Source organism: Lipophrys pholis (assembly GCF_963383615.2).
Source record: "Lipophrys pholis genome assembly, chromosome: 7".
Classification (NCBI taxonomy): domain Eukaryota; kingdom Metazoa; phylum Chordata; class Actinopteri; order Blenniiformes; family Blenniidae; genus Lipophrys; species Lipophrys pholis.
Window position 1 is genome coordinate 30285950 of NC_137638.1, and position 24228 is coordinate 30310177.

The 24228-nt window shown below is 43.2% G+C and overlaps 2 protein-coding genes across 2 annotated transcripts in view; both read left to right on the top strand.

Annotated features, from left to right (window-relative positions):
• The window catches only part of gcn1 (GCN1 activator of EIF2AK4), a 48709-nt gene extending 46169 nt beyond the window's left edge, over nucleotides 1-2540 (top strand). The window contains exon 57 of the mRNA XM_080468173.1: nucleotides 1845-2540. Within this exon, the coding sequence (XP_080324299.1) occupies nucleotides 1845-1970 (126 nt within the window). The 3' untranslated portion in view covers nucleotides 1971-2540. The remainder of the gene's footprint in view (nucleotides 1-1844) is intronic.
• A 3865-nt stretch (nucleotides 2541-6405) lies between these two features.
• On the top strand, nucleotides 6406-24025 carry rab35b (RAB35, member RAS oncogene family b). Its single transcript, XM_080467171.1, has 6 exons — nucleotides 6406-6757; nucleotides 15715-15765; nucleotides 15844-15967; nucleotides 19657-19781; nucleotides 19951-20075; nucleotides 22355-24025. Exons 1-6 carry the CDS (start codon nucleotides 6706-6708, stop codon nucleotides 22481-22483), a joined length of 606 nt encoding a protein of 201 aa, XP_080323297.1. The 5' UTR covers nucleotides 6406-6705; the 3' UTR covers nucleotides 22484-24025.
• Nucleotides 24026-24228: the final 203 nt, after the last annotated feature.

Below are 24228 nucleotides of genomic sequence, written 5' to 3' on the forward strand. Positions count from 1 at the left end.
GAGCCTTGGTGAGAGAGGTGAAGAAGAACCCAAAGATCACTGAGGCTGAGCTCCAGAGACGCAGTGGGGAGATGGGAGGAAGTTCCACAAAGTCAACTATGACTGCAGCCCCCCACCAGTCGGGGCTTTATGGCAGAGTGGCCCGACGGAAGCCTCTCCTCACTGCAAGACATGAAAGCCTGCATAGAGTTTACCAAAGAACACATGGAGGACACCCAGACTATGAGAAATAAGATTCTCTGGTCTGATGAGACCAAGATTGAACTTTTTGGTATTTTAATTCTCAGCGGTATGTTTGGTGAAAACCAGGCACTGCTCATCACCTGCCCAATACAATCCCAACAGTGAAACATGGAGGTGGCAGCATCATGGTTGCAATTGAAGGAAAGATGAATGAGGCCAAGTACAGAGATATTCTGGAAGAAAACCTCTTCCAGGGTGCTCAGAACCTCAGACTGGGCCGAAGGTTCACCTTCCAACAAGACAGTGACCCTCAGCACACGGCTAAATACCAAAGGAGTGGCTTCAGAACAACTCTGTGACCATCTTTCACTGGCCCAGCCAGAACCCTGACCTCAACCCCATTGAGCATCTCTGGAGAGACCAGAAAATGGCGGTCCACCAACATTCACCATCCAACCTGACAGAACTGGAGAGGATCTGCAAGGAGGAATGGCAGAGGATCCCCAAATCCAGGTGGGAAGAACTTGTTGCATCATTCCCAAGAAGACTCATGGCTGTACTCGCTCAAAAGGCTGCTTCTACTCAATACTGAGCAAATGCTCTGAATACTTCTGACCATGTTTCAGTTTTTCTTTTTTTATACATTTGCAGAAATGTCTACATTTCTGTTTTTTTCTGTCAAGATGGGGTGCTGAGTGGACATTAATGAGAAGTAAAATGAACTTTTTTGATTTTAGCAAATAGCTGCAATGAAACAAAGAGTGAATGATTTGAAGGGGTCCGAATACTTTCAGTATCTAATGCATGCATGTATTTTCTCAAAGGACAACTTGAGGTTAGTATCAGGTCAGAAAAGGAAGCAGTACAAAGTATTTTTGTTCCTATTGGACAATGTGGGGGTCTGCGTGACGTCATCATCTCATAATAAACTAGTTCTATCTATAAAACCTCAGAATCACTTTATTAATTCCTGGAGAAATTATTTAGCAACGCAGCACCAACAGCAGAATGTTTCCAGCTCGAACGCAGCTCCAACCATTGGGACTATTTTCAGGGAGTTTAGCGCGAAGTAGGATGCAGCTTCACGGAGGTGAATCGCCTGCTTCAGTGTGGAGGAGCTGCTGTTCATTGTTTGATGTCAGTGCCGTTCTCCTCGGGGAGCTGGGGTTTTAAAACGGTGACGTCTGGCTGCAGAGCGCCGCCTCGTTGTACTACGTCTTTACAAACATCCACCTTTCTGTTGCTTTGTGGTGTTTTGAGCATAAAATCCGTCTAAACAGCGACATGTTGTCATGAAAAGTTGGATAGCACAGTGCTACTATGCTAGCCTCCTGGCTGGCTGCAAACTGTGGAATGGATTTCCTGACTCATTCCTCCTGGTCTCATTGAGACCCGCCTCCCTTCAGGAAATCCAGTCCACAGTTTGCAGCCAGCGAGCAGAGCAGCAGCAGGGAAACACTGTGGAGTCATTTCAGCAACAGTGAAGCAGACGAGGCTTCATGGATCAGAAATCTCTGTAGGTTGGATGGGAAATTTCTGATCCGGGAATTACGTTGGTATCAAAACCCGATACTGGATCAGATGGGCCCATGCCTGACCACAACCACAAAGTGTGTGTGAGGATTATCAAATTGAAAAGGGTTGAACTTCCTGTGTTTCAGAGTATGATGGCCATTCTGGACTCTGCCAGTAACGACCTGCTGTCAGAGTGTCACCGGCGCTCTCTGAAGAAAATTTCCAGCACGCAAGACTCCAATGAAGAGATCGACGACACCATCCTTACATGATGGTGCAGGACTGAAACAATCAAACATCCCCCTGCAGGTCCACTGACGAATAAACAAAATCCTGGGAGTGTGAGAACCCCAAACACACTCATCACACTCGGCCTGCGCCGCCTCCAGCTCTCACCAGTCGTGTTCTGACAGGTTTTCCCTAAATACTGTATTCCCCAGTTGTTTGTTTCTTTCTCACTCCCGATTGTTGTTTTAAGAGCCTTAAAGCCCAATTTATAAGTTGTTTCCTTTATCCGGCGATGTGCAGTTATTCTAACCGAAGGATGAACTGCATTAGAAAGACACAATGCCAAATCAGTTTTGATATTCCAATCTTTTGCTACTTATTTTACCAAAAATTATTTCAAGCATTGAAAATGCCTCTTGTAGTGACATTTGAAAAAAAAAAACAACAACCCTTCTTTAACTTTTATTTGGCTTGTGTGTGAGAGTGGTTTGGGGAGAATTCAACCTCTTATAAGGAAATCAATCAGTCATGATCATGTGAATTAATCATGTGAATGATATCAGTGATACAGTTGTAAAAAGGCAATACAGAATAAAAAGATCTTGATTTCATAACGTGTGTGAATGTTTGTTGGCACTTCAGAGAATTCAATTATGTGCACAACCTACAATGAAATAAGATGTTTTGACATTTTGTAGGTTGTTGCACTTCACATCTGAAACATGCAATCATATTTGATGTGTCTGTAATTAATGTTGCTTACATGTAATCATCCATGAGCTACAATTAGTGTTGATAAAGGGACAGTTTATTATGTCATGTAGTTGGTGATGATCAATTATGTCGGTGATTGTATGGACTTGTTGAGCAAAAATCAAATAAGATTAAAAAAAAAGATGAAAATGAGAAGTAGTAGTGACAATAGCTATCAAGGAGACACGAAAAGAAGTCGTATACCAAACATGAGATTAAAAATCAAAGATAAAAAACCGTTTGCAATTTTATGACATAAGTCAAGAGAAAGTCAGATTATCGATTGTTAAAAGAAAGAGATGCAGAAAAGTGATATAAAAAGACTTCTTGGAGAAAATGAAAGCCGTAATGTAGAATACATGTAACCCTGGACCAACACGAAACTCAGAGGTGACACAAAACTCAAATTCTAACAAAACTGAAGTGGGAATGTTACATTTTAAATGGATGGATGATCTGAGGTCTGTACTGCGATGGTGGATTTTCTCTTATCGAGATAACTTCAAGAATTAACTCTGGTGTTCCGTACCACGACGCTCTCTCACTTCTCACCAGGATAAATCCCCCGCTAACCTGCAGGTTATGTTCTTGATAAGCGGTCAGAGCTCCGCCTCCTGACCAATCAGATCTCTTGGAAAAAGACCCGCCCATTCCTAAATGATGGTGATAGGTGGGCAGGTTCAGTGCTGAACTGCAGCAGAGAGGAGAGGAGAAATTAATTTGAGTGATCTTTATGACATAATAAAATAAATCCTGGTCACTGAGGCTTTGAAGGAGGTTTTAATTCTGGACTTGTTCTAGGTCTGATTATCTCCACGAGGGTTGATCTGGAATAGTGAGGTTCATGATCACACCTGACTGAACTACAGAAACATTAAGTTATAGAACGCAGAGCTGCTCCTGTCGTCACGGTGATGAATTAATATTCCAACACAAAACACTCACAAGAGAAACTCAGCCTCTAAACAACTGGATGGAGAATCTAAACTAAAAGATCAGTGAGGAAGTTCAGCCCGACACGTTTCTGCTGGAATAAAGTGAAATTGATTGATCAGCGGACGTGCTGTCCGTTAATCTGGTATAATCTCACCAAGTCAGAATTAACAAATCAGGAATGTTCTGGTTTTGGCTGCAGCAGCAGTGTTGCTTTAATCCTGCTGGATGTGTTTTAATTCTTCATAATCTCAGAGAATTACTGCTCCTTCAGTAATCTGTAAAGTGCGCTGCAGGATTTCTCTGTGTGTGATTGGTCAGACGCTGCAAACTCCGCCCCTTTCACGTGAATGTGCACACGTAGTCTGGGTTGAACCAGCGAGTTGATAACCTGCTTGGTAGTGATCGGGCAGTGATCAGGATCCAGTGTGTCTAGATCAGTTAACCCAGGGAACAGAGAGATCCTGGATATGTTGATCAGGGTCGTAGTACTATGGAAAATCACAGGAGTGCCAACATTAAAGGGAAAAAAATTGGAAATATAAAGAGAATCAATCAAACAAAAAATATACAAAGGCAGTCATATTCTTTTTCTATCTTGTCTTTGCTTATTCCAGTTTGTCAACGCTTCTCCTGTTTTATCTTTGTCTTTTCCATTTGCTTTTTGTCATAGCATTTACTGGATGAGTCTAGCGTCTGGAAAAGACAAAAACAATACAATGCAAATCAGCAAGGGCTGTGGGGGGTCTTTCTGTTCAGGGGGACTAGTCCATACCTGATCACACCATTCCTGCTTGCAGTGGCTCTGTAGTAGCAGGAAGTACACCCATATGCACGTTTATTTGAAGTGAAAGAGGGAAAGTTAAATATGACGGACATGGACGAATTGAGAAGAGGCTGCTACATAGCCACCGTGTGCCGGCCTTAGTGACACAGCAAATATATGTTTCCTCTCGGACAGATCTGGTACCTCTCGTTCATCTGTAAACCCGGAAATAGAAATACGACGACAAGTAGACACGCCCACATTACACCAAAAACCAACATAACCAGCAGATTCTTAATCAAACAAAATACTTTTGTTACCAAAACAAAGAAATTACATTTACAATATTGTACAAGAAATAAGAAATGTGTAAAAGGAAAAATAAATTATATACTTCAAACTTATTCTTAATGCAACAGTGCCATCTATTGGCATGAACAGACATTGCTCAACGTGACGTCCTTCAAGCAGGAATGGTGTGATCAGGTATGGACTTGTCCTCCTGAACAGAAAGACCCCCCACAGCCCTTGCTGATTTGCATTGTATTGTTTTTGTCTTTTCCAGACGGCTTGACTCATCGAGTAAATGCAATGACAAAACAGGAGAAGCATTGACAAAACGGAATACGCAAAGACAAGATAGAAAAAGAATATGACTGCCTTTGTATATATTCTATATTATATTTCCACATTTATTCCTTTTAATTTTGGCACTCCTGTGATTCCATATAGTACAGGCCTCTGGATGATCACAGAGAAAAATTACAAACAGGCTCAAAACAGACAATTAGAAATAATAAGACTTAACACAGAGACAATGTGATGGACAGCGACAAAAGAGACGGTAAAGGCAGAAATGTTGGCACTCAGACACAAAACAGACAGAGACCTAGTGAGATTCCAAACAACGGAACGACTACAGATGAATAAACAAAACATTAAACGTGATTTACATCGGCCTCAAAACAATCAGAATGGGTTGTAAAAGTGCTGTTAAAAGACAGAGAGGGGCTCAGAATGAATGTAAAAGGACAGAATAATGTCCCACAATGTGAGAACAAAAAGAAATTACATTAAGCCAGAAAATAATGTGTAAAATGGTGCAAAAATGCTAAATTTGACCATTTCAGAAGTAAAATAACTAAAAACAAATTATGTAAGACAATGTCTTCAAAATCATGTAGAAATTAACCGTGAACCAACCAGAAGCTCCATATATCAAAGCATCAAGACAGAAGCAACACTGGCCTAAAGAAAACAGAATGAGATTTAGAACAACACGCCAGGCAGACAAATACTGTACTGGTAAAACGAGACATGTAACATGTTATGTACTAAAATAACAGACACAATTATACCACACAGAGAGGTACAACAGAAAACAGGTCCCATATCAGAGGTATTAAAACATTAACCCATGAATCAATGTAAAAGGACTCATAAAACAACAATAATGTAGAAAAAATATACAAACACACTCATCAGTCATAAAAAGCAGAAATGTACAAAAACTTTACACTAATGAACAACTTGACAATAATAGATGAATGATGAATAAAATGATCACTACAGGGCTAAAATGGGATATGATATGATTGTTTAACCAGAGAAAAACATGTTTTGTTGTTGTTTGTTTCATACTATGGTTTTCAAATGTCTGGAATGATTTAATAATAATGTGATTTTTTTTCCTAAATTTATTCAAAATATGTAGAAATATGACAGAAAATGTGATATTTCGAATGTGTTTGTTTAGTGTTTGGGTGTATCGTTCCTATGTGGGGCCCCTCACTCCTCTTTACCCGGGGCCTTGTTGTTCCTCACTCCGCTCCTGTACGAAGGGTTTTTTTAAAGAACGGTGCGTTTGATTTGTTGGTGTTGTTGTTTTATTTCATTTAATTAAATTTTATTCGCGTGTGAGCGGAGGGACGGTGCGGGTCTCCTCGGTCTCCTGGCCCCCCGGTAGCCTGACGGAGGTCTTCATGAATGGGCCGTGACGGCGATGCTGCTATCGCCGGAGTCTGCGCAGTGAGGTCCGGGCTCAGCTGGGTGCAGCTCCACCGGAGAAGGAAGCGGAGTTTCCGGCTGTTTGCAGCAGAGGGAGAGCATTGCTGACGCCGCGAAACCCCGAGAAAAACGCCGCCGGCTCGGGGGTGGCTCCCATTTCTTAACATCGGTAGTGCACGTTCGTTTACACCAGGGGTTCTGGGGGCTGGTGATTTTTCTTTTGATATTATTTATTTATTTACGAGCCTGGAGGGAGTCGTGAACATCAGACCGAGCAAAAGAAGCGGCACAAGGCGGGGGGCGAGCCACCAGCTACCGGTATGGCCAGGGACTACGATTACCTCTTCAAGCTGCTCATCATCGGTGACAGCGGTAAGTCAAGTCCGGGGATGCGGGACGGGAAGTAGGCCGCGTCGCGTTTTTTCGCAGTGGCAGAAACAGAATTACTACTATTACCAGACTGTATCGCTCCACGTTGTCTTTATAAGTAACGTTTCGTTGGATTTGCGCAATGAAGTAAACCGTGAAACGTCCAGAGTGGCGGTATATGGTGGCGGTGACAGGGCGGAGGTTGTGTGTCCGGGCTGGGCATGTCAGCCGCTGAGGCCGGATACCGCCTCCAGACCTTCATGGTTTGTCCTTTTTTGAACTAATTAAAAATCTCTCCGTTATACTGTAGTCAGCTGCGGGCGTTTTTCTTAGCCTCACACATTAAAGCACACGAAAAACAGTCATTTGATTCTGTATTTATTAAATTCTGTGTCTTGTTTGTATCCCTGTTAGCTGCTGGTTAGCCACATGCTAGGCTAACTGCAGACCTTCAGACTTGTGTTTGAAGAGATCACCACTTTCTTTCCTCCTCTGCTGTGACAAGAGAAACCGAAAATGTGTCGGGATAGATATACATTTCATTTGTGTAAGAGAAAAACGGTCCTCAAGTTTTACAACACATGATAGCATGAAGTGAAGCAGGTGACCAGGTCAGTAGGTGTGTGAGGTGTGTTACATGTCGCTTCCCAGGTTGGTATGACCTGAAATAAAACATGCTTGATTGCAATACAACAGGTGAGGAGGCGTATTTGTTCGGATCCGAGGATTGAGAAGTGTTTTGTGCACAAGCTATGAAATATGGTGTGTCAGAAAAACAAGTTATCATTGGTGCCTTTTCTGGAAATGTTTAATTTCAGACATTTTAGATCGTTGTGCTGAACTGTGTTAGGCACAGGTTTTGCCTGATGTGTTGACAAAACAGTACAAAGTGTGGTAGATGAGGTCTAAACTTCAGCTTTCAGTGGAAATTATGCTTCCAACGTGTTGTTCATGCTTAATGAAGAGATCAGTGTAGTTTTGGAAATGTGTGTCCAGCTTGGAACAGGAAACAAATATATCTTGATGTGTTTTTAGGTACAATTCATTCCCCATAATGTGTTGAAAAATGGATTATTGTGTGAACTTGCGTTAGTAATGTTTGTTAACTTGAGTATTCAAGAGGAGATGATGCAGACACCAATTATATCTCACAATTTGTTTATGAAACTGTAAAAAGTCTGGTAACTGTATGAAACTGTGGCTTTGAGTGCAGTCAATGCAGCCAAAGGGTTCAAGGCAAACTAGATAAGTATGGCAAAATAATAGTGTTCAAAATGTGTGTAACTCCACCCCTGTGACGTTTTGATTGTGTTGACTTATGGTGTCATGAAACAGTTGAAGTTACCAATTGAACAGAAATCATGACGTTAAAGTTTTGTTAAACATATTTCTTATATTGGCGGGAACTCTGTTTTTCTGGGGCTAATGCTGCCAAACTTTGTTAGTCTGGAGTAATACTTGAAGAGATTGATAGTTTTGTTGTAAATGCACATGAATGGGTGAATTTGAGTAGAACTAATGCTGTTAAAATGTTTTAGGATCAAAACCAGCTAAAATGGTTAGTTGTTGTTTTGGAAGTGCGTGTATTCAGGCTGACCCACCAAAGTATTTTGGGGACAGGTCATGTCTCATATTGTATTGAAAAACGTAAAGCGGTTGGTATTTGTAGATCTCAATGCTTGTGAACTTTAGGCTTTAGGTGGTGATAAGGTTGCCAGAGTTCTCGCTGCCAGTTTTACTTGTGATTCTAGTTGTGTTCTGTGTACTTGTGGCTTTGAGCGGAGATCACAGTTTGTTTTAGGCATAAGTCATCACTGATAACATGTGTTGATCTGGAGACAAGTTTGACTTCTGATGGCGTGGTTTTTGGAAACTGTTGCAGAGTTGAGCAGGTCTTTTATCATTGTAAGACGGACGGTCCATTCATCTGGACGTCTTTCTCACACAGAGGTCAGTATGTGTGGCGGGAATGAGTGCGTGACTGTCAGAAGTGTTTCAGACTCCAAACCAATGAAGAGGATGTCTGTACCAGAAATGTGTGTGAGAACTTGTTTTTCTGAGCAGAGAAACTGCTGCTCTTAATGTGTTTTTGATGTAGGTCATATATGATACAGCATGAGTCAAAACAAGTGAAGATGTGCGTGGGTGGTGTAATCAGACTGCTGGTGGAGACGGCATGCTGTAAAACATGTGCGGAGGTTGTGTTAGAGTGCAAAGTTGAAGTTTTAGGAGGAAATGGCACCCGATGGTGTGATGCTTGTCAGAGAAGAGGTGACAGGTAAAATGATAGTTGTTGCATCGTTTGGTGTTCTTTATGGAAGCCGTAGCAGGGACCATGAGGACCATTGTCCGAGGTGTTGCACCATAGTTTCTGGTTGAATGTGAGGCATGATTACATAAATGGAAAATCACCCCTTGGTACCAGTCAGTGTAAAAATAGTCACAATTAAGAGGCCTGCCCAAATACTCTGGGTATCAATCATTAGGATGAAATTGTTGATTAAATACAACAATGCCATTTTTTTTTTTTATTAATGCCCAAAACATTTGACTCTTGAGCAGGTTTGTTGGAATAGCACGTGGTCGGAAGTTTGACTGAACTGTATTTCAAAAAATAAAAGACAAAGGTGCAGTACTCTGGAGGTTAGCATGTTGCATCTTTGCTCAGTGTATTTACACTCCACATAATCAAACAAGTTTCTGAAGCCCTTACCTTCAACATAATTGAGTGGAGCAGAGCTCTCGAGAACATAGTTGCGTTATCTTCTCAGACTGGGCAGAATTACAGCATCTCTGGGTAAATTATATCAGATTGAGTGGCTCTTGTGGAGTAAATATCTGCCCGTTTTTGTTTCTGACTCGGCCGACATGCTGCCATGACTTCATGTTGTCGATAAAAGTACTGAAAACCACACTGGTTTTGTGAGAGCACATCTACCTAACTTCCTGTAGCACTCCTTTAAAGCTTCACCGGGGAGGGGAGCTGCTGGCTGACGGCGCTGTAGTCGCAACTACCGGCAGACCGCTGCATGACGGTCGAGCAGCACCACTGTACAAGAATGAAACATTCAACATTTAGCCATTTTGTCACATGGATACCTGAGCTGTGGTGGGCCGTGCATTTCAGACCGAGGCCTTCGCTAGTGCTGGTCTGACTCAATCAACCCCTCAATAACTTTTTTATGGCTACAAAACCATGTTACCATGCAGAAATGCAGTATAAAAAGCCTTTGCATCACAGATAGATACTCGTGTAGCCAGAATAAACACCTTTACAACTAGAGGTGGACCTGGCTGTTTTTTTTCCGTCCCAGGGTGAAGACTGTTTATGACAATGAAAAAAGTCTCAGTTCCCGTCTCTCCTTCTGCTGCAGCTGCATAAAGAAGCTGCTATTCCCAAAACTTCTGAAGGTCGAGGACGGTGACAAACATCAGCTTTTTGTATAATGGCAAATAACATAATCCTGACTCCAGCCATGGAAGTTGTAGTGAGAGCAAATAAATTGCAGCGGACCTCCGCGCTGCGGTTCATTCAATGAAAACTCCGTCTCGAAAATGGTTTTGACAATAAATCTGCAACCAAATGTCTTTATCTTCTCCTTCAGCCATTGTAGGTTGACAAAACCACTATCAAATCAACACAACTATATTTTTGTTCATGCAGCTGCTACAGATGCAGTCAGCTAGCGCTGGAGAGTGAACTCTCTGACGATCCAATCAGAGGGCTTGAATACACTGACGTCACCCTAGGCCTTCTAGAATGTCCTGAGTCGCCAATATCAAAATCTGATGGGTTGAAGCAGCAGTGACCGACACTTATTTTACACTGCAGACGCCTGCAGAATCGAATCTGAAGGCCTCAGGCAGATTTCTTTTCGTTGCAACAGGTGATGGCTGAAATGTGATTGGTTTAATATGGAAGTACTCGTCTGGAAGCAGCACAGCCGGCTGGGGCAGAAGCTATGAGAGGAAGTGGACAGACAGTTTTGAATTATTTAATAAGTATTCATGGACAAATTATAATCAACATCGGTCTGTGATTCTGATATTTTTCTTAGGCCTGCAGAAAAGCCTTGCAGGCCCTGATGTATTATCTTGTAGCTTTGACAGGAGACGAGTGTTTACAGGTGGTGGGAGTGACGGCCTGTTTACACCTCAACATTGTCAAGTGAAAACACACAACTTGTTTTGTTCTTTTGAGTGTGACACGACAATGGTGCTCGGAGCCACTGAAAATGCAACTTTTTGATCGGGATGCACCGATATCGATACCAGTATCTGGTATCGATTCGATACTAGGCATGAGTACTCGTACTCCTAAAACTGCCACCGATACCACGGTACCGATACCATTTTACGGCAGCGCGTGGTTTACGGCACTTCAATGCAAAGCGCGGTGGCCAGTGAGTAGCACAGCTTGCTCAAAGCTGTTCCACCCAGCGCACCCCCACCCCCACCCCAGGCGGCCCGCCACTCCTAAATGAATGTAGAGGAAACCCTGCAGTTTCTGACAAGGTTTTATTGAAAGCACTTTTGTTAAATGTTAGTACTCAGTTTATGACAAAGTGTTAACCCTTCCTGCGCCGATCTTCAGACCGTGGTCAGAAGACGCAGGGGAGACCAACTTGTACTCCGAGCCGAAGCTGCAGCTTCGGGGTTAACTCCCTCGCCTCACAGCCGGTGGAAAGCAGGACATGGGACTCAGTTTCTGAGATGAACACTTGTTGGATTTATTGGCCTCTTACTTTATGTACAGCTTCTTGCTGGATCTGCTCAGCATATGCTCGTTCCCGCTCTCATGCACACTGGTCAAGCGAACAGTGCACCTGTTAAAGGGGCCACACACACACACACACACACACACACACACACACACACACACTCACTGATAATAAAAGTTTTATTGAAATGTTTTCTTACAGTATATGTAGCAGTGTCATTAAATAACTAGTTTTGATTGTCAGTACATCACAATGTAGGAATGTTGTTCAAATAACATCTGTGGAAAAAAATGAATGTGTGTATTGGCCTAAGTACGCAGTATCGGTATCGGTGAGTACTCAAGTGCAAATACTCATGCACTACTCATTTTGGAAAAAAGTGGTATCGGTGCATCACTACCTTTTGACAATGTGTAGACTGCGGAAGCACTGCTACTGGTCATGTGCACCACGGCCGCCGTAAATAGTTGTTCTGCATATGCGAGTAGATGGATAATAACAACATTTCCAGCATTTCCTGACTCCCAGTCCTTATTCTCCTGAGACTTTGTAGTTTTATAGTTGACAGTCACTGGACTAATAATCCAACTTGGTCGTCTGTCCATCCAAATGGCTGAGTTCTCCCATTGTTACCGTATTGTTCTTTCCCTGTGAGTGGTTTCATTACAAAAACAACCAGCAGCGCCAACTCATGGCCCGGCATGCAAACTACATCGTTTCTGCAGTTTCGATGTAAACGGACATTGTTTTCAAAATGCTGCTGTAAAAACGTGATACATTCCTGAAATGTAAAACTGATGTGTTTTCACTTGAAACATTGTCGTGTAAATGGGGCCTGTGAAAGGTTATTCTGCAGCACCAGGACTTGAGACAATCTTTCTTGCAGTGGCATGATGTTAATACAACCAAAGAATTTTTTTTTTGCAAAGGTAGTTCATTTTCTACCAATAACACAACATATAAAATCTTACCTTTGTAGGTAGGTGACACATGTTCTACACCCTAACCCTTCCACACGCTGGATCGTCCAAATGCTCTGTGATCGTAGTTATTATTCATCAAGTATCTGCATGATTTATATATTTTGCACATTTTAAGCACAAAGCAAGTTTTTGTCACTGCAAGAACCCGGAAACCATGGCAACCACAGTGTGACTCTGTGCTCTCATATTGATGTGGCTTTGTATTAAAGAGCCATGTTACTGGTGTGTGCATGTGAGAATATTGTTTTAAGGCATCTAGTGCACAAATATGTATCAACGGAGTTGTTGCTGCAGATTTTGTTCCTCAGTTTGCTGGCGTGTAACTCCAACCTCCTTGATCGAGGGGAAATTCTGCTTTGTGGACTTGAAGCTGGTCTAATTATAGTGAAGTGGGACAAACAAAGTGGTTAGCAACTACTGATGTGTCACTCACTTTCCAGGATGACAGGAACACGTTACCATAATTAAGTACTTAGACTGTTGGCGTTTGTGCTTAAATTCAAGTGTTTCATAGTCGCATACAATTTACACTATGTAACATACTTTGCTACATTTAAGATCCATATTTCCAGCTTTGTGCCTATTTTATTTCAAAACTAATTATTATACAGTAGTTTTTTTTATTTACTTTGAGAAATGTACTCCAGATGTAGCTTTTAAATTTAGATCTAAAGGTGAATTCAAATGAAGTTTAACAATGCAAATTATTGTGATAGAAAAGTAACTATTGCTGTGTATAATTCAGGAGTGCCTTGCACTTTTATGTACTTTAACTCTTAACTGAGAATATTTTAAGCACTGTAACAATAGCTTTCAGTTTGCATCAAGCCTCCGACTGATTAGATGAATAAAACTTTTAGATAAACGTTCAATAAAGAAGCCAGCAGTTGAAGCACATTACAGACCTCTGCAGATGTGTTCCCTTATATATGAAGGTGTAAAGTCGTGTTTCCACCGCACAAAAAGTGAGGGAATGGAATGGTATAGTCCGTTACTGTTTGGGTTTTCACCGCAAGAATTTGAGATTTCCCGGAAAATACTGCTCCAAGGTGGAGGCTTCTCCACTACCCCTCCATCGGGGTACTCAGGACCATGGAACTGGTCTGGTTTGGAGGAGCCGTTTGCTTATTGGTCAGTGATTCACTACACGACCTCAATATTTTAATATGTCGGCTTTATGAATCCTCTGTTGGTAACATATTCAGTTTTGCACTGGTTGGTTTTTTGTATCGTTTTTTGACCGGGACTCTGGAGCAGAAGCTACGGACGTAATCGATGCTCTACCGAGTCCGCTCGTCACGTCGTGTCACTGGCCGGTGCTCCATTGCGTGAACTCCCGCGTGCTGCCCTGGAGCTCCAGTTCCCCGACACTGGAATCTGCCGGGACGCTGGAGCTGGTCTAGGCCCCGCTGTCTGTCCTGACATCGCGTCTGCGATCTCTGCTTCCATGCGGAAGTAGCAGCCGTCACAACCAGCGGCAGGACACCGGCACCGACCGGCTTTGTGACACTGGAGTGGCTCCGGTGTCACAAAGCCGAGGCTACGTTCACTCTCTCGGAACCAACATGGAAGTTGTGGCTGTCACGTCGCCGGGGACGGAGCTGACTGGCTGACGTTCGCTCTCTCGGAACCAACATGAAAGATGCAGCTGAAGTTCTGTGGCTGCAAAAAATAGAAATATAATAACTAAACAACTATTGCAAAGTGGAGTATGAAAACAACAGAGGATTCATAAGGTCCAGATCAGTTGCCCGGCTGAGATTACTGTTGCAACGTCACATATCCGAGGAGCTCTAAACCCCTCCTACATTTTAAACCTTCCCTCTGCGGTGGAAACGTGAACCAAATTTCGGTCGGGGTCTGCTTTGCCAAACCGCTCCGAACCGCTCCGTTGCTTCCCTGCCCTTTTTGTCCGGTGGAAACGTGGCATAAGTTGTGCCTTTTTAATGTTGCCGGGTGTCTTTGTGAGCTGGGATCTTTGCGTTCATTGATGAATCCCCCTCCCGATCCTGGCACTGCCCCATCATCTGCTCTGCCCACAGCAGAGGACAACAAGGCAGCACAGCGAAGACTCATCGGCCTCCCACACACAGGAGCCAGTGTCCATCAGCTGCAGTGTGGAGGCTCGGCCGTCTGCACTGCTGCACAGAGATTATTCTGGGATAGATGCGCTGACCTTCCCGGCCCTCCTCGACTGCATGTGGAGAGATGCACAGCTTGAGATTCAATCTACACGCACGCACACTTTTTATCACTTGTTTAGCCTCTGGCCTGTCACAGTAGCACACGTCTGACCCGAGCTGTGTAACGTGCAATTGTGAGACTTTACTGCTTCTCCTCTGCTGCACTAAGCCACATATGCTCCACCCTGCCGGAGCTGACATGAACGGCTTTATTGCTGAATCTCTGGGTGATTTGGGTGTGTTTGGCTGGAAGGCAGGGCCTGCTGAAGCTGACATTCTCCCTCCTGCTTTTGAAGCTTTGCTTATTGTTTCGGTGAACAAAACTCTGCAGCAACGTGGAGATCACAGGAACCTGAGAGGCTTTATATTTCCTAGACCAATCAAACACAAGATGACAATCACACAATTGGTGGCCCAAGTAACAGGCCTGCAGGTTGAGTCTCTACCCCGGGCTGTGAAGTAGAGTCGCTTCCTGACCTCCAGTTGTTCCCTGATCACTGATCTGTAGAAGACAAGGTGCCAAACCCTTTCAAGCCAACCACGTGTTCTCGACCATCTTTACTTCCTGTCCTCTTTTCATCCGTTATCTCATCTGAAAACCTGTCATTTTTACACAAATATTTTTAGAAACCTGCTATATTTGTTCAGTCTGTTGTCTTCCTCTCGTTGTTTTTTTATAACTTTCTCCATCCAATTTTTTCATTATGATTGCTCCTTAATTTTGCATTCCTAAAGTTATTTTTAATCCATAACTTCATAATGATAAATGTATGTAGCAACGGCCTAAACACACTTGTTGGGTGTAGCCCTGCGTATCCTAAATCCTTTAAAATATGCGACAGGTTCGACCTTGTGTGTCAAATACACAGTCTTTAGGTACACAAGGATCAGTGTGACTGTGCAGGCTGACGTCACCCTAAAGATTACACATGCAAACTCACAAAGTGGTGGACAATTCCTTCCAGACCTTGCCAGTCTCGTGTATTGTTGAGAAGTAAAAAGAGTCTGTTAAAGATGGTTTTATTGTGGTGCTCTACTGTAAACCTCCTCCTGTGCTTGTGTTTCTTCTTCAGGAGTGGGCAAGAGCAGTCTCCTCCTGCGATTTGCAGACAACACATTTTCAGGTGTGTGGCTGTGACTCATCATTTTAGCACTCTCCATGTTAATTGGCGTTGATAACATTTGTTATTTTGATTTCTCAGGTAGCTATATCACCACGATCGGTGTGGACTTTAAGATCCGAACAGTGGAGATCAACGGGGAGAAGGTGAAGCTACAGATCTGGGATACGGCGGGGCAGGAGCGCTTTCGCACCATCACATCCACGTAAGTAACGTACAGACGCATGCTCCCACGTCGGGGTTTTTAGCGAAACGGTTTCAGTTTCGACAATATCTGAAACCTAGACCGGTTCTTTGTGGTCTTCGGATTAGAAATTATTTGAGGAAGCCATCTGCGGGCGATTCAAGCAGAGTTGGTGCAGTTTTCTGAAACTGAGTGGAATTCCCCACGGATCCTAATTACAGTTGTGAGAGGGAGTCTCCTGGTCCCAAACTGCAGTGCTGCTGAACGCGGCTGCTGCTCGCAGTCTGTGTCATCCCCAGTTCACATCCATGTAAAAAACCCAACTTTCAAGCTTTCATGAGAAAAGATTTAACTTAATTGTTGATTATTGTCCTAAATAGATCGCACACATCTATCTCAGAATGCTACCGCGGCCCAGGAGCCAGTAAATAATACATAAAGGAGCATTTTAGGATATAAGCGATTACACAAAACAAATCATAAAGTAATACCGGTGGTATTGTTTAAATCCGAGACTCAGCCTTGGTGGATTTTCTCACGATGGCATTCAACTTTAATCAAGTCATGTTTTATGTGGCGTCACGAGCCGCGGGTTCCCCGTCATAGAAACACAGATGCCCACCATGTGTTGAACATACCAGCCTGCAAGGTAATGAGAGCGATGCTCACAGTCGAGCCTCGTATGAGTCACACAAGCACAAATCAAACCAACCGTCGCTCTCAACACTTTGAATGGAAGTTGGGTTGACTCGTGCAGCTTGCAGCAGAGAATGGGCAGGATATTGGTGTTGGGTCAGAAGGTGCAACAGCAGTTGTCTTCTCGGTGATGCTTCTGTTGCCAACTTGAGACGGAGTCTGTGCGTTTCCAGAAAGTCTCTTTTTTTCACCCGTTTCCATGGCGACAGACCTGGCATTTTTGGAAAGGTCCACCTCGATAGCCGTTCTCATAAAGTTGCATTTTCAGTTGCTCTGAGCACAGTTGTTCTGTAAATGGACACCTAAAAACGGAACAGAAATTTGGCGTTTTCACTTGAACTTGTTGTGTAAAGAGGGCCTGAGAAGAAGTTGATAGTTTGGTCAAACCTTTTTGAAGTAAACTCTGCCGGTGGAGAGAAGAAGCACATGCAGTGGGTGGCCAGCACATTTTTTAGTTCATGTTAGAGGTGCAGTGTCTGCATGAATGTTGGGACATTTGGAAGAATTTTGCACATGAAATGAGACATTTGTGAGCTGAAACGTGCAGCTAAACTGTTGGTGTGAAGTTAAACTCCCTGCATGCGGCATGATGGGGTTAAATTACTCAAATTATAGCCTCTGCTCACTTTTACTGATCCCAGCTGACTGTGTGTGCATCACAATACAAGGAGACAGTAACACAAATTCACATTCACACCTACAATCAATTTAGAGCCATGGAATGACCTTGAAGGCATGTTTTTAAACTGTCGGAGGAAATTGGAGTCTCTGGAGAAAAGTTGCACAGCAAGGCAGCCAAAGCCGCCCCAAGAGAGATGAATTAATAAAGTGAAAATATTAATCACATCCAAAGGCGTCTTTTCATAACAGAAGTCGTTTGGAAATGATGAACTCATTGATGCTGTGGGAGGAAACTGGAGTAAAACCTCAGTAGTCAAATTATAAAAACAGTCCCAACTTTACATACATTGTTTTACATTAGGAATTAATAAACTGAGGAAATTCATACAAAAGACTTGAAATAAAGCACAAGTGCTGAGTAGTGATGGTAAACAGAGGATCTTGTTGCTGTTCACCTTCCTGAATGTCCTTCTGTGTGTTTCATGTTTTACTCTAATGCAGCTATCACACACGATTTCTCTCCCCTTGTAACACGTTGGGCTTTTTGTCTCCGTTTTCTGTGTATTTCACTAAAGCTCGGACATGAGTGTGCAGGTGTGAGGTGTGTGTTAATGTGCAGTTCCTCACCGGAGGAGGAGTAAATGTCTGAAAGCAACATTGATGTGACCTCCAGCTCAGACTACAGCTCTCTTTCCTGCTTCGGCCTGGTTTGACTGACTGAGGCAGACACCGGCTGCACTCTTGAGTTATTAAAATGCTGCTGTCCGTGTTCTACTGCAGACTTTAACAACATTGCCGTCTCATGCATGATTCATCTTCGTTTTATAGTTGTCACTGCTGCAGCGACACGCTGCATGAACAAATCCAGCTCAATAAGGTGAAGCCAGCAAGCCCATATGAGGCTGTTAAGTGGGATTTGAAATGAAAGCTGAATAAAAGAGCCAGGGATGCACGATGACTTTCTTTTCCGACCAATAACTGATGACTTCCTGCTTCTCACAACCGATGCTGGTACAGATAACATTTTTAATAGTTCATATACACATGCCTGAGGCAAAGAAAAGCAAAGTTGTGTTGGACTTTTTACCCTCGAGAACACGGACATTATAGTGGAGAGACCACCAAGTTGGATTGTTAATACGGTGACTGTCAAAATAAAACTACCAAGTCCAGGAGAATATGAACTGGGAGTCATGACACTCTTGAGGAAACATTGTTCTTATTGTCCAGCTACTGAGCATGTGCAGAACAACTAGTTACTACGGCCGTGGTTCACTTGTGTATTAGGTGACGGCTCCCAAGCGTTTCAAGGAGGGGTTGTTTTCGCCCATTTCCATGGCAACAGAGCCCGAGCAGTTTCAAGAATGCCTTGGCAGCTGTTTCCAAAAAGTTGCGTTTTTAGTGGCTCCGTTGTCGTGTGAACAGACACCCAAAACCCAATGAACGGATGAAATACAGCCTGTGGGTCGTCTGTTTACTGGGCTTTGTGTGTCACAGGGAGTTTCCATCCTTGTTTACTGTTTGACGAGCTTTCAGGCTGAATAATAAGTCATCACCAGTAATCTCAGTGAGAACTGAATACTTTGTTTGCTCTGAGGATATTTTCTAGAATCTAAAACTGCTCATAGCTTTTAAAAGCTCCTGCGTTTGTATTTTTGAGAGAGTTGGCAAGTGTTTGGATTCACTGCAATGCTTCTGCAAATCAAAAACGGCGTTTGCAGCTGCCGCTGGAGGTAATCTGAGAGGACAACCGAGGAAAAGGGTTGGAAGCCTCATTATTAACGTGTTCCCACCCTGTTTGTGCATCGTTTCACTGCAGGACGAAGGACACACACACACACACACACACACACACACACACACCCCAAGCCCCTCCTCCTGTCGGACGCCTCGTTATTGTCGGACGTTGGTGGGACGTGCTCAGACAGCGCTGTATACGCACACACAAACACGGGAAGCCTAACAAAGGGTTCTTTGTGTTTGTTTGGCTCAGTGCAGCTACAGTAGGGATGCTCCCTCTCTGGGTCGGGCTCTTCCGGGTCGGGCTCTTCCGGGTCCGGCTCTTCCGGGTCCGGCTCTTCCGGGTCCGGCTCTTCCGGGTCCGGCTGCTGTTTAAAGTCTCTTTAGTGGGTTGTGTGTTGTTAGAGCGTTGTATATTGTATATTGTCTTTACAATGTTCACATAATTCTTATTAGATCCTTATTCTTTATGTTAATAAATGTTACAATTTAAAAAAAATTTCACATTTCTACTTGTGTATATATCATCTTTTGTCGTCGGCTCCACTGAAATGATTCTGACCATTCCTACTTTATTTCTGATGGCAAATCAGTGTTTTGCTCCGATGTTGCTCTGTGATTCCTTTCTAACGTGATTCTCTCTTCCTCTTCAGATACTACAGGGGAACGCACGGGGTCATCGTGGTTTACGATGTCACGAGTGCCGAGTCCTTCGTCAATGTCAAACGATGGTTACATGAAATCAACCAGAACTGTGACGACGTGTGCCGAATATTAGGTGGGAGCAGTTTCAGCGTTCTGGGTCTTTACCTTCTTGTTGAAGCACTAAAAAAAGACATCGTCACCACAGCGCTTTCTCTCTTTAAAAATAGACTCTACGTTTCACTGCAGCGCGAGGACTCGCTCGCTCCTCACCTGACACAGCCTCGCTTTATTTTTATCCTCAGTGGGAAACAAAAACGACGACCCCAACTCCAAGGTGGTCGAGACGACCGACGCGCAGAAGTTCGCGGAGCAGATGGGAATCAGCCTGTTTGAGACGAGTGCAAAAGAGAACATCAACGTGGAAGAGGTAAGCCTTTGTTTCCCTGTTTGTCCAGGCCGGTTAGCGGGACACGTCAGGTATGCAGAGCAGCCGGTCAGGAGGAGAATGTCCTGGAAGAAGAAGTGCTGATCTGCATCCCGAAGGGACAAAACATTCCTGATGGGAGAAGCAATCCTGCAGTTATTTCATTCATTAGTGCACAAATACCCTCAAAGAAACCAGAAACCGTTCAAGTCAGTGCAGTTAATAAATAAAACTCTTTTATTTGAGGGACTAACGCCCCGTTTCCACGACAACGTTTCAATTGAATTGCAGCGTTTCTCTGTTTTTGTTTCAGAAAAGTTTCCCGTTTACGCTGCAACGGTAGAAACTCTGAAAACAATGCAGCTTTCAGACCAGGCCACAGGTTGGCGCTGCTATTTGATTTTGTCAACATGAACATTGCGAGAAGGAAATATGGGCTGTGAGTCATGACCCTCTGGAGGAAACATTGTTCTGGTTGTCCAGCTACTGAGCATGTGCAGAAGAAGCAACTGCTCCAGCAGCAGCACTCCAGACAAGCTGTAGAGGTTCAATGCAGGAAATGATTGGTACAAGCCAGCAGTGGAATTTAAAATGAGTCTGGAAGAAGTTCTCTTCTGTTCCATCTTTTCCTGAGTAAAGAAAAGAGCAGCTTGACTTCCTGCTCATGAGCCTGATCAATCCTCAAACGACTTGTTGCCTCTTCATTGTGTTTTTCATCATCAACTCATCAACAAAGCAAAAGTTTGTCAGTTCACCTTGAGAGATGCTGCTTTATATCAAATGTGCTGTAATGGCGCCACCTGGAGTTACAAAACATTTTTCCGATCACAGGATGATTACGTCATAAAACCAGGGTTTCTTTAAAACTTCCATCACCTGTTTTTTATTGATCATGACATTTTTATTGTGTTTATAACAAGGTTATAAACAGTCCTCTAGAGAAAACTATTCATGTTTTTTAAGCTGTGAAGCTGTGAAAAATTCAAATGTATGGAATTATTTGAATGTAAAACAACAGAAATCACATTTCTATTTGTTTTATCATTTAAGGCTGGCATAGAAATTAAAACCAGAGTGAATCTGATTTTAATTCAGCTGTCAACTGAAGGAGGGTTTGTTTGTTTGTTTGTAGACATTTATGAGTAATCGCTTTCTTTGCTGCCAATGTTAATTTTGATTTTCAAAATAGTCTAATCTCCAGGATAAAAACAGCTAAATAACATAAATCGGCTAAAACTGCCAGAATAGTTGCAATTGACCAAACAAATTGTATAAAACTCCTAAAACTACTCCCCCAATTTTTTTTTTAACGATTCAATTAAAATGAATGGCCGTTGTAGTGTTTCTAGGTGGCGCTAGACACTCTGGGGGTTATTTTATACGTTTGCTTAATTTCTTCACCAGTCTTGATGAGCGTGCCAAATTTGGTGAGTTTTTGAGCGTGTTTAGTGGGTCAAATTAGGGCTCAAAGCCGCCGCCTCAGGTCCCTAACTTACGAAATACTATAGGGTCCCGCCCTCCAGGCCAGGCCTCCCTGGCTCTGTCCATAATTAGAAAAAATAAGGTCCAGACTACCAGAGATCCAGTCCTCAGCACCATCATATACAACACAGAGCTGAATATTAATAATAGTTTATAGACATTACCGTCAGACAGAAGCTCCACAGACCTGGATCAGCTCCTGTTGCTGCTCCTCTAAGTCCCCCACATTATTTTTATTGAAAATCTGAAATTTACAAAGTTTCCCTGTTGAAATTGAGCTGCTGTCTAGTTTAAAGTGATATTTAAGACTAGCGCCCCCATGCTTCGATGGTGAGGACAAGAACTGCATGCAGGACGGAAACTGTATTAAAGTGATGGAGTGAAGATTCCCCCTCGTGCACAAATAAAAATAGACTATTTACACAAGATCCCCCCCCCCCCCCCCGGAAATTTGTACCCTGATTGTGCTGCTCTTGACTTACGATGCTGCACCCGGAGACGCCGCATATGCTGCTGCTCCGGTATTTAAAAAAACAGAAGTAAACAAAACTTTTTTTACCGGATTAAACCTTTCAAATCAATTAAAGTAGTTATTTTTGACAGCACTAAATAAAATTTATCTAAATTGTACCTACACACGTTGCGCTCCTATGACAGTAATCTTTGTACCTTGCGTCTTAAAGAGACAGGCACACAGAATAGCGTTGCTGTTTGAGCTGCTTCTTAAGCCAGACGTTTAACCGCCGTTGCTCGAACTCCTGCCTCTGATGTGTCATGCTGACGCTGGCGTCTCTCTGCAGATGTTCAACTGCATCACAGAGCTCGTCCTCCGAGCCAAGAAGGAAGTTCTGGCCAAGCAGCAGCAGCAGCAACAGAACGACGTGGTCAAACTCACCCGCAACAGTAAACGGAAGAAGAAGTGCTGCTAGCAACCTGGAAGCCGTCCACCAGGGGGCGACAGCGTCTCTTCTTCACACACACACTCACACACACACACACACACACACACACATGCAAACGCACACACGCACACAATGGGACTCAGAGCGTCTAAATTAAAGAGCAGATAAAGATTTAATGGAAAATACAGTGAAAGATTTAAAATGAATAAATGGGAATAAATGTGTCCCTTTTGGACAAAATAATCATGAAGACTTTAAAATAAAATGTACAGATTTTATCTGACGTCAGATCAACTTTTATTTGGAATTCATCCGTCGACCTGGCCCCCCCCCCCCCGAATAACGGACCTACGACAACTGACCACCATCATGCTCAGTGTTACATCTTCTACGCTCCCCCCAAAATACCCTCCTCCATGTCTCCTCATTCTACCGCCACACGGACGCTCGACTGGAGTCGGAGGAGTGACAACGACCTGGATCTACTTAGATTTATTTTTTGGGCGGGGGTGGGGGGGTGGTCGTCTGAGTCATTCAGCATTTCAGACGTCTGATCATGAACTGATAGATTTTGTTTCATTTGACCCGACAGGGCAGAAAAGAAACCACCTAGAGGATGACAATGATTTAGAAGCTAATCTCATGGACAGAACTGGTGACTCGTCACATTTGATTTCTTTGTGTGTGTGTGTCCCCCACCCCCCAACGAGCCAATGTCCTTCGACTTCCTCCTCTTGGTTTGTTTTGCAGCAGAGCAGCTGAAGCTCTGCCTGCGTCTCACTGCATTCTTACCTTGCTTTTAAAAACCCTTCATTTGTCTTTTTTTAAACAAACGATACTGCCAATATTCATCATCAGGAGCTCATCGGACCCCCCAAGCATGTTGTGTAACACATGACGGACGTTCAGTATCCAGACTCATCCTGACAGTTGACTAATATTTAAAGTCTTACATAATTTTTTTTTTTGTTTGTTTTTTTTGCTTTTCTGGAAAACGGACAGTTTTTCTTCCTGTGATGATGAGTGACACTGGGGGGGGGGGTTGGACTGCAGCACTGGATCCTCTCTTTCTAAATATGCACCACCAGGGTTTGTGACGGAGGCCAAAGCTTCACAACGTCCGTCTCCTTGATTTCTGAATTGGAAGAGCAACAAAAGCAAAGTGTTCCTCCTCTGAACAAACTCTGGCAGCCGGGCTGACATCCTCACCAGGTGTCTAATCTCACACTCTATGATTTCTCTTCATTATGTGTATGTATATATAAATATATTTGTGTGTTTATATTCAGTTTAGAACATACACACAGAAATGGCACCCTGACACATGTGCAACATGTGTCCGTGTGCTTCGGTGGAAACGCCCGTCAGCTGTGGTTTGCTGTACACTGGAGAAGAAGATGTACTATTCATTTTTTCCCTACATGAATTTAATCGGTAATAAACGTTTTAAAGGAATAAATATTTGACACATAATGACGACCTCGTTTTGTCAGTGATTTGAAGCTCGGCCTGATTTGATTCAAAACCTGTGTTTTTGTTTTTTCTTCTGTGAATAAAAATGTCTGGAGGAAGTGTCGATGGTCTTACTGCTGCAGCTCCAAACTGGAAGTTACCACCTGGGAAAGTTCCATTTTCCCAGTTTGACAACATGTCTGCTGAACAGAGACAACCGATGCTACACGATCCAGGGGAGTGACGTCTGGTTGTTTTCTCAGTTTATCATGGACTACATTATGAGGAAAATGCGATTTCTTAAATTAATGCACAGATAC

Bases quoted from the DNA above. Each gene is read 5' to 3' on its own strand.
- rab35b (XM_080467171.1), top strand. From the start codon at position 6,706: ATGGCCAGGGACTACGATTACCTCTTCAAGCTGCTCATCATCGGTGAC. The intron at 15,766-15,843 runs GTGTGTGGCTGT...TTGATTTCTCAG, and splicing joins TGCAGACAACACATTTTCAG to GTAGCTATATCACCACGATC. The intron at 15,968-19,656 runs GTAAGTAACGTA...CTTCCTCTTCAG, and splicing joins TTTCGCACCATCACATCCAC to ATACTACAGGGGAACGCACG.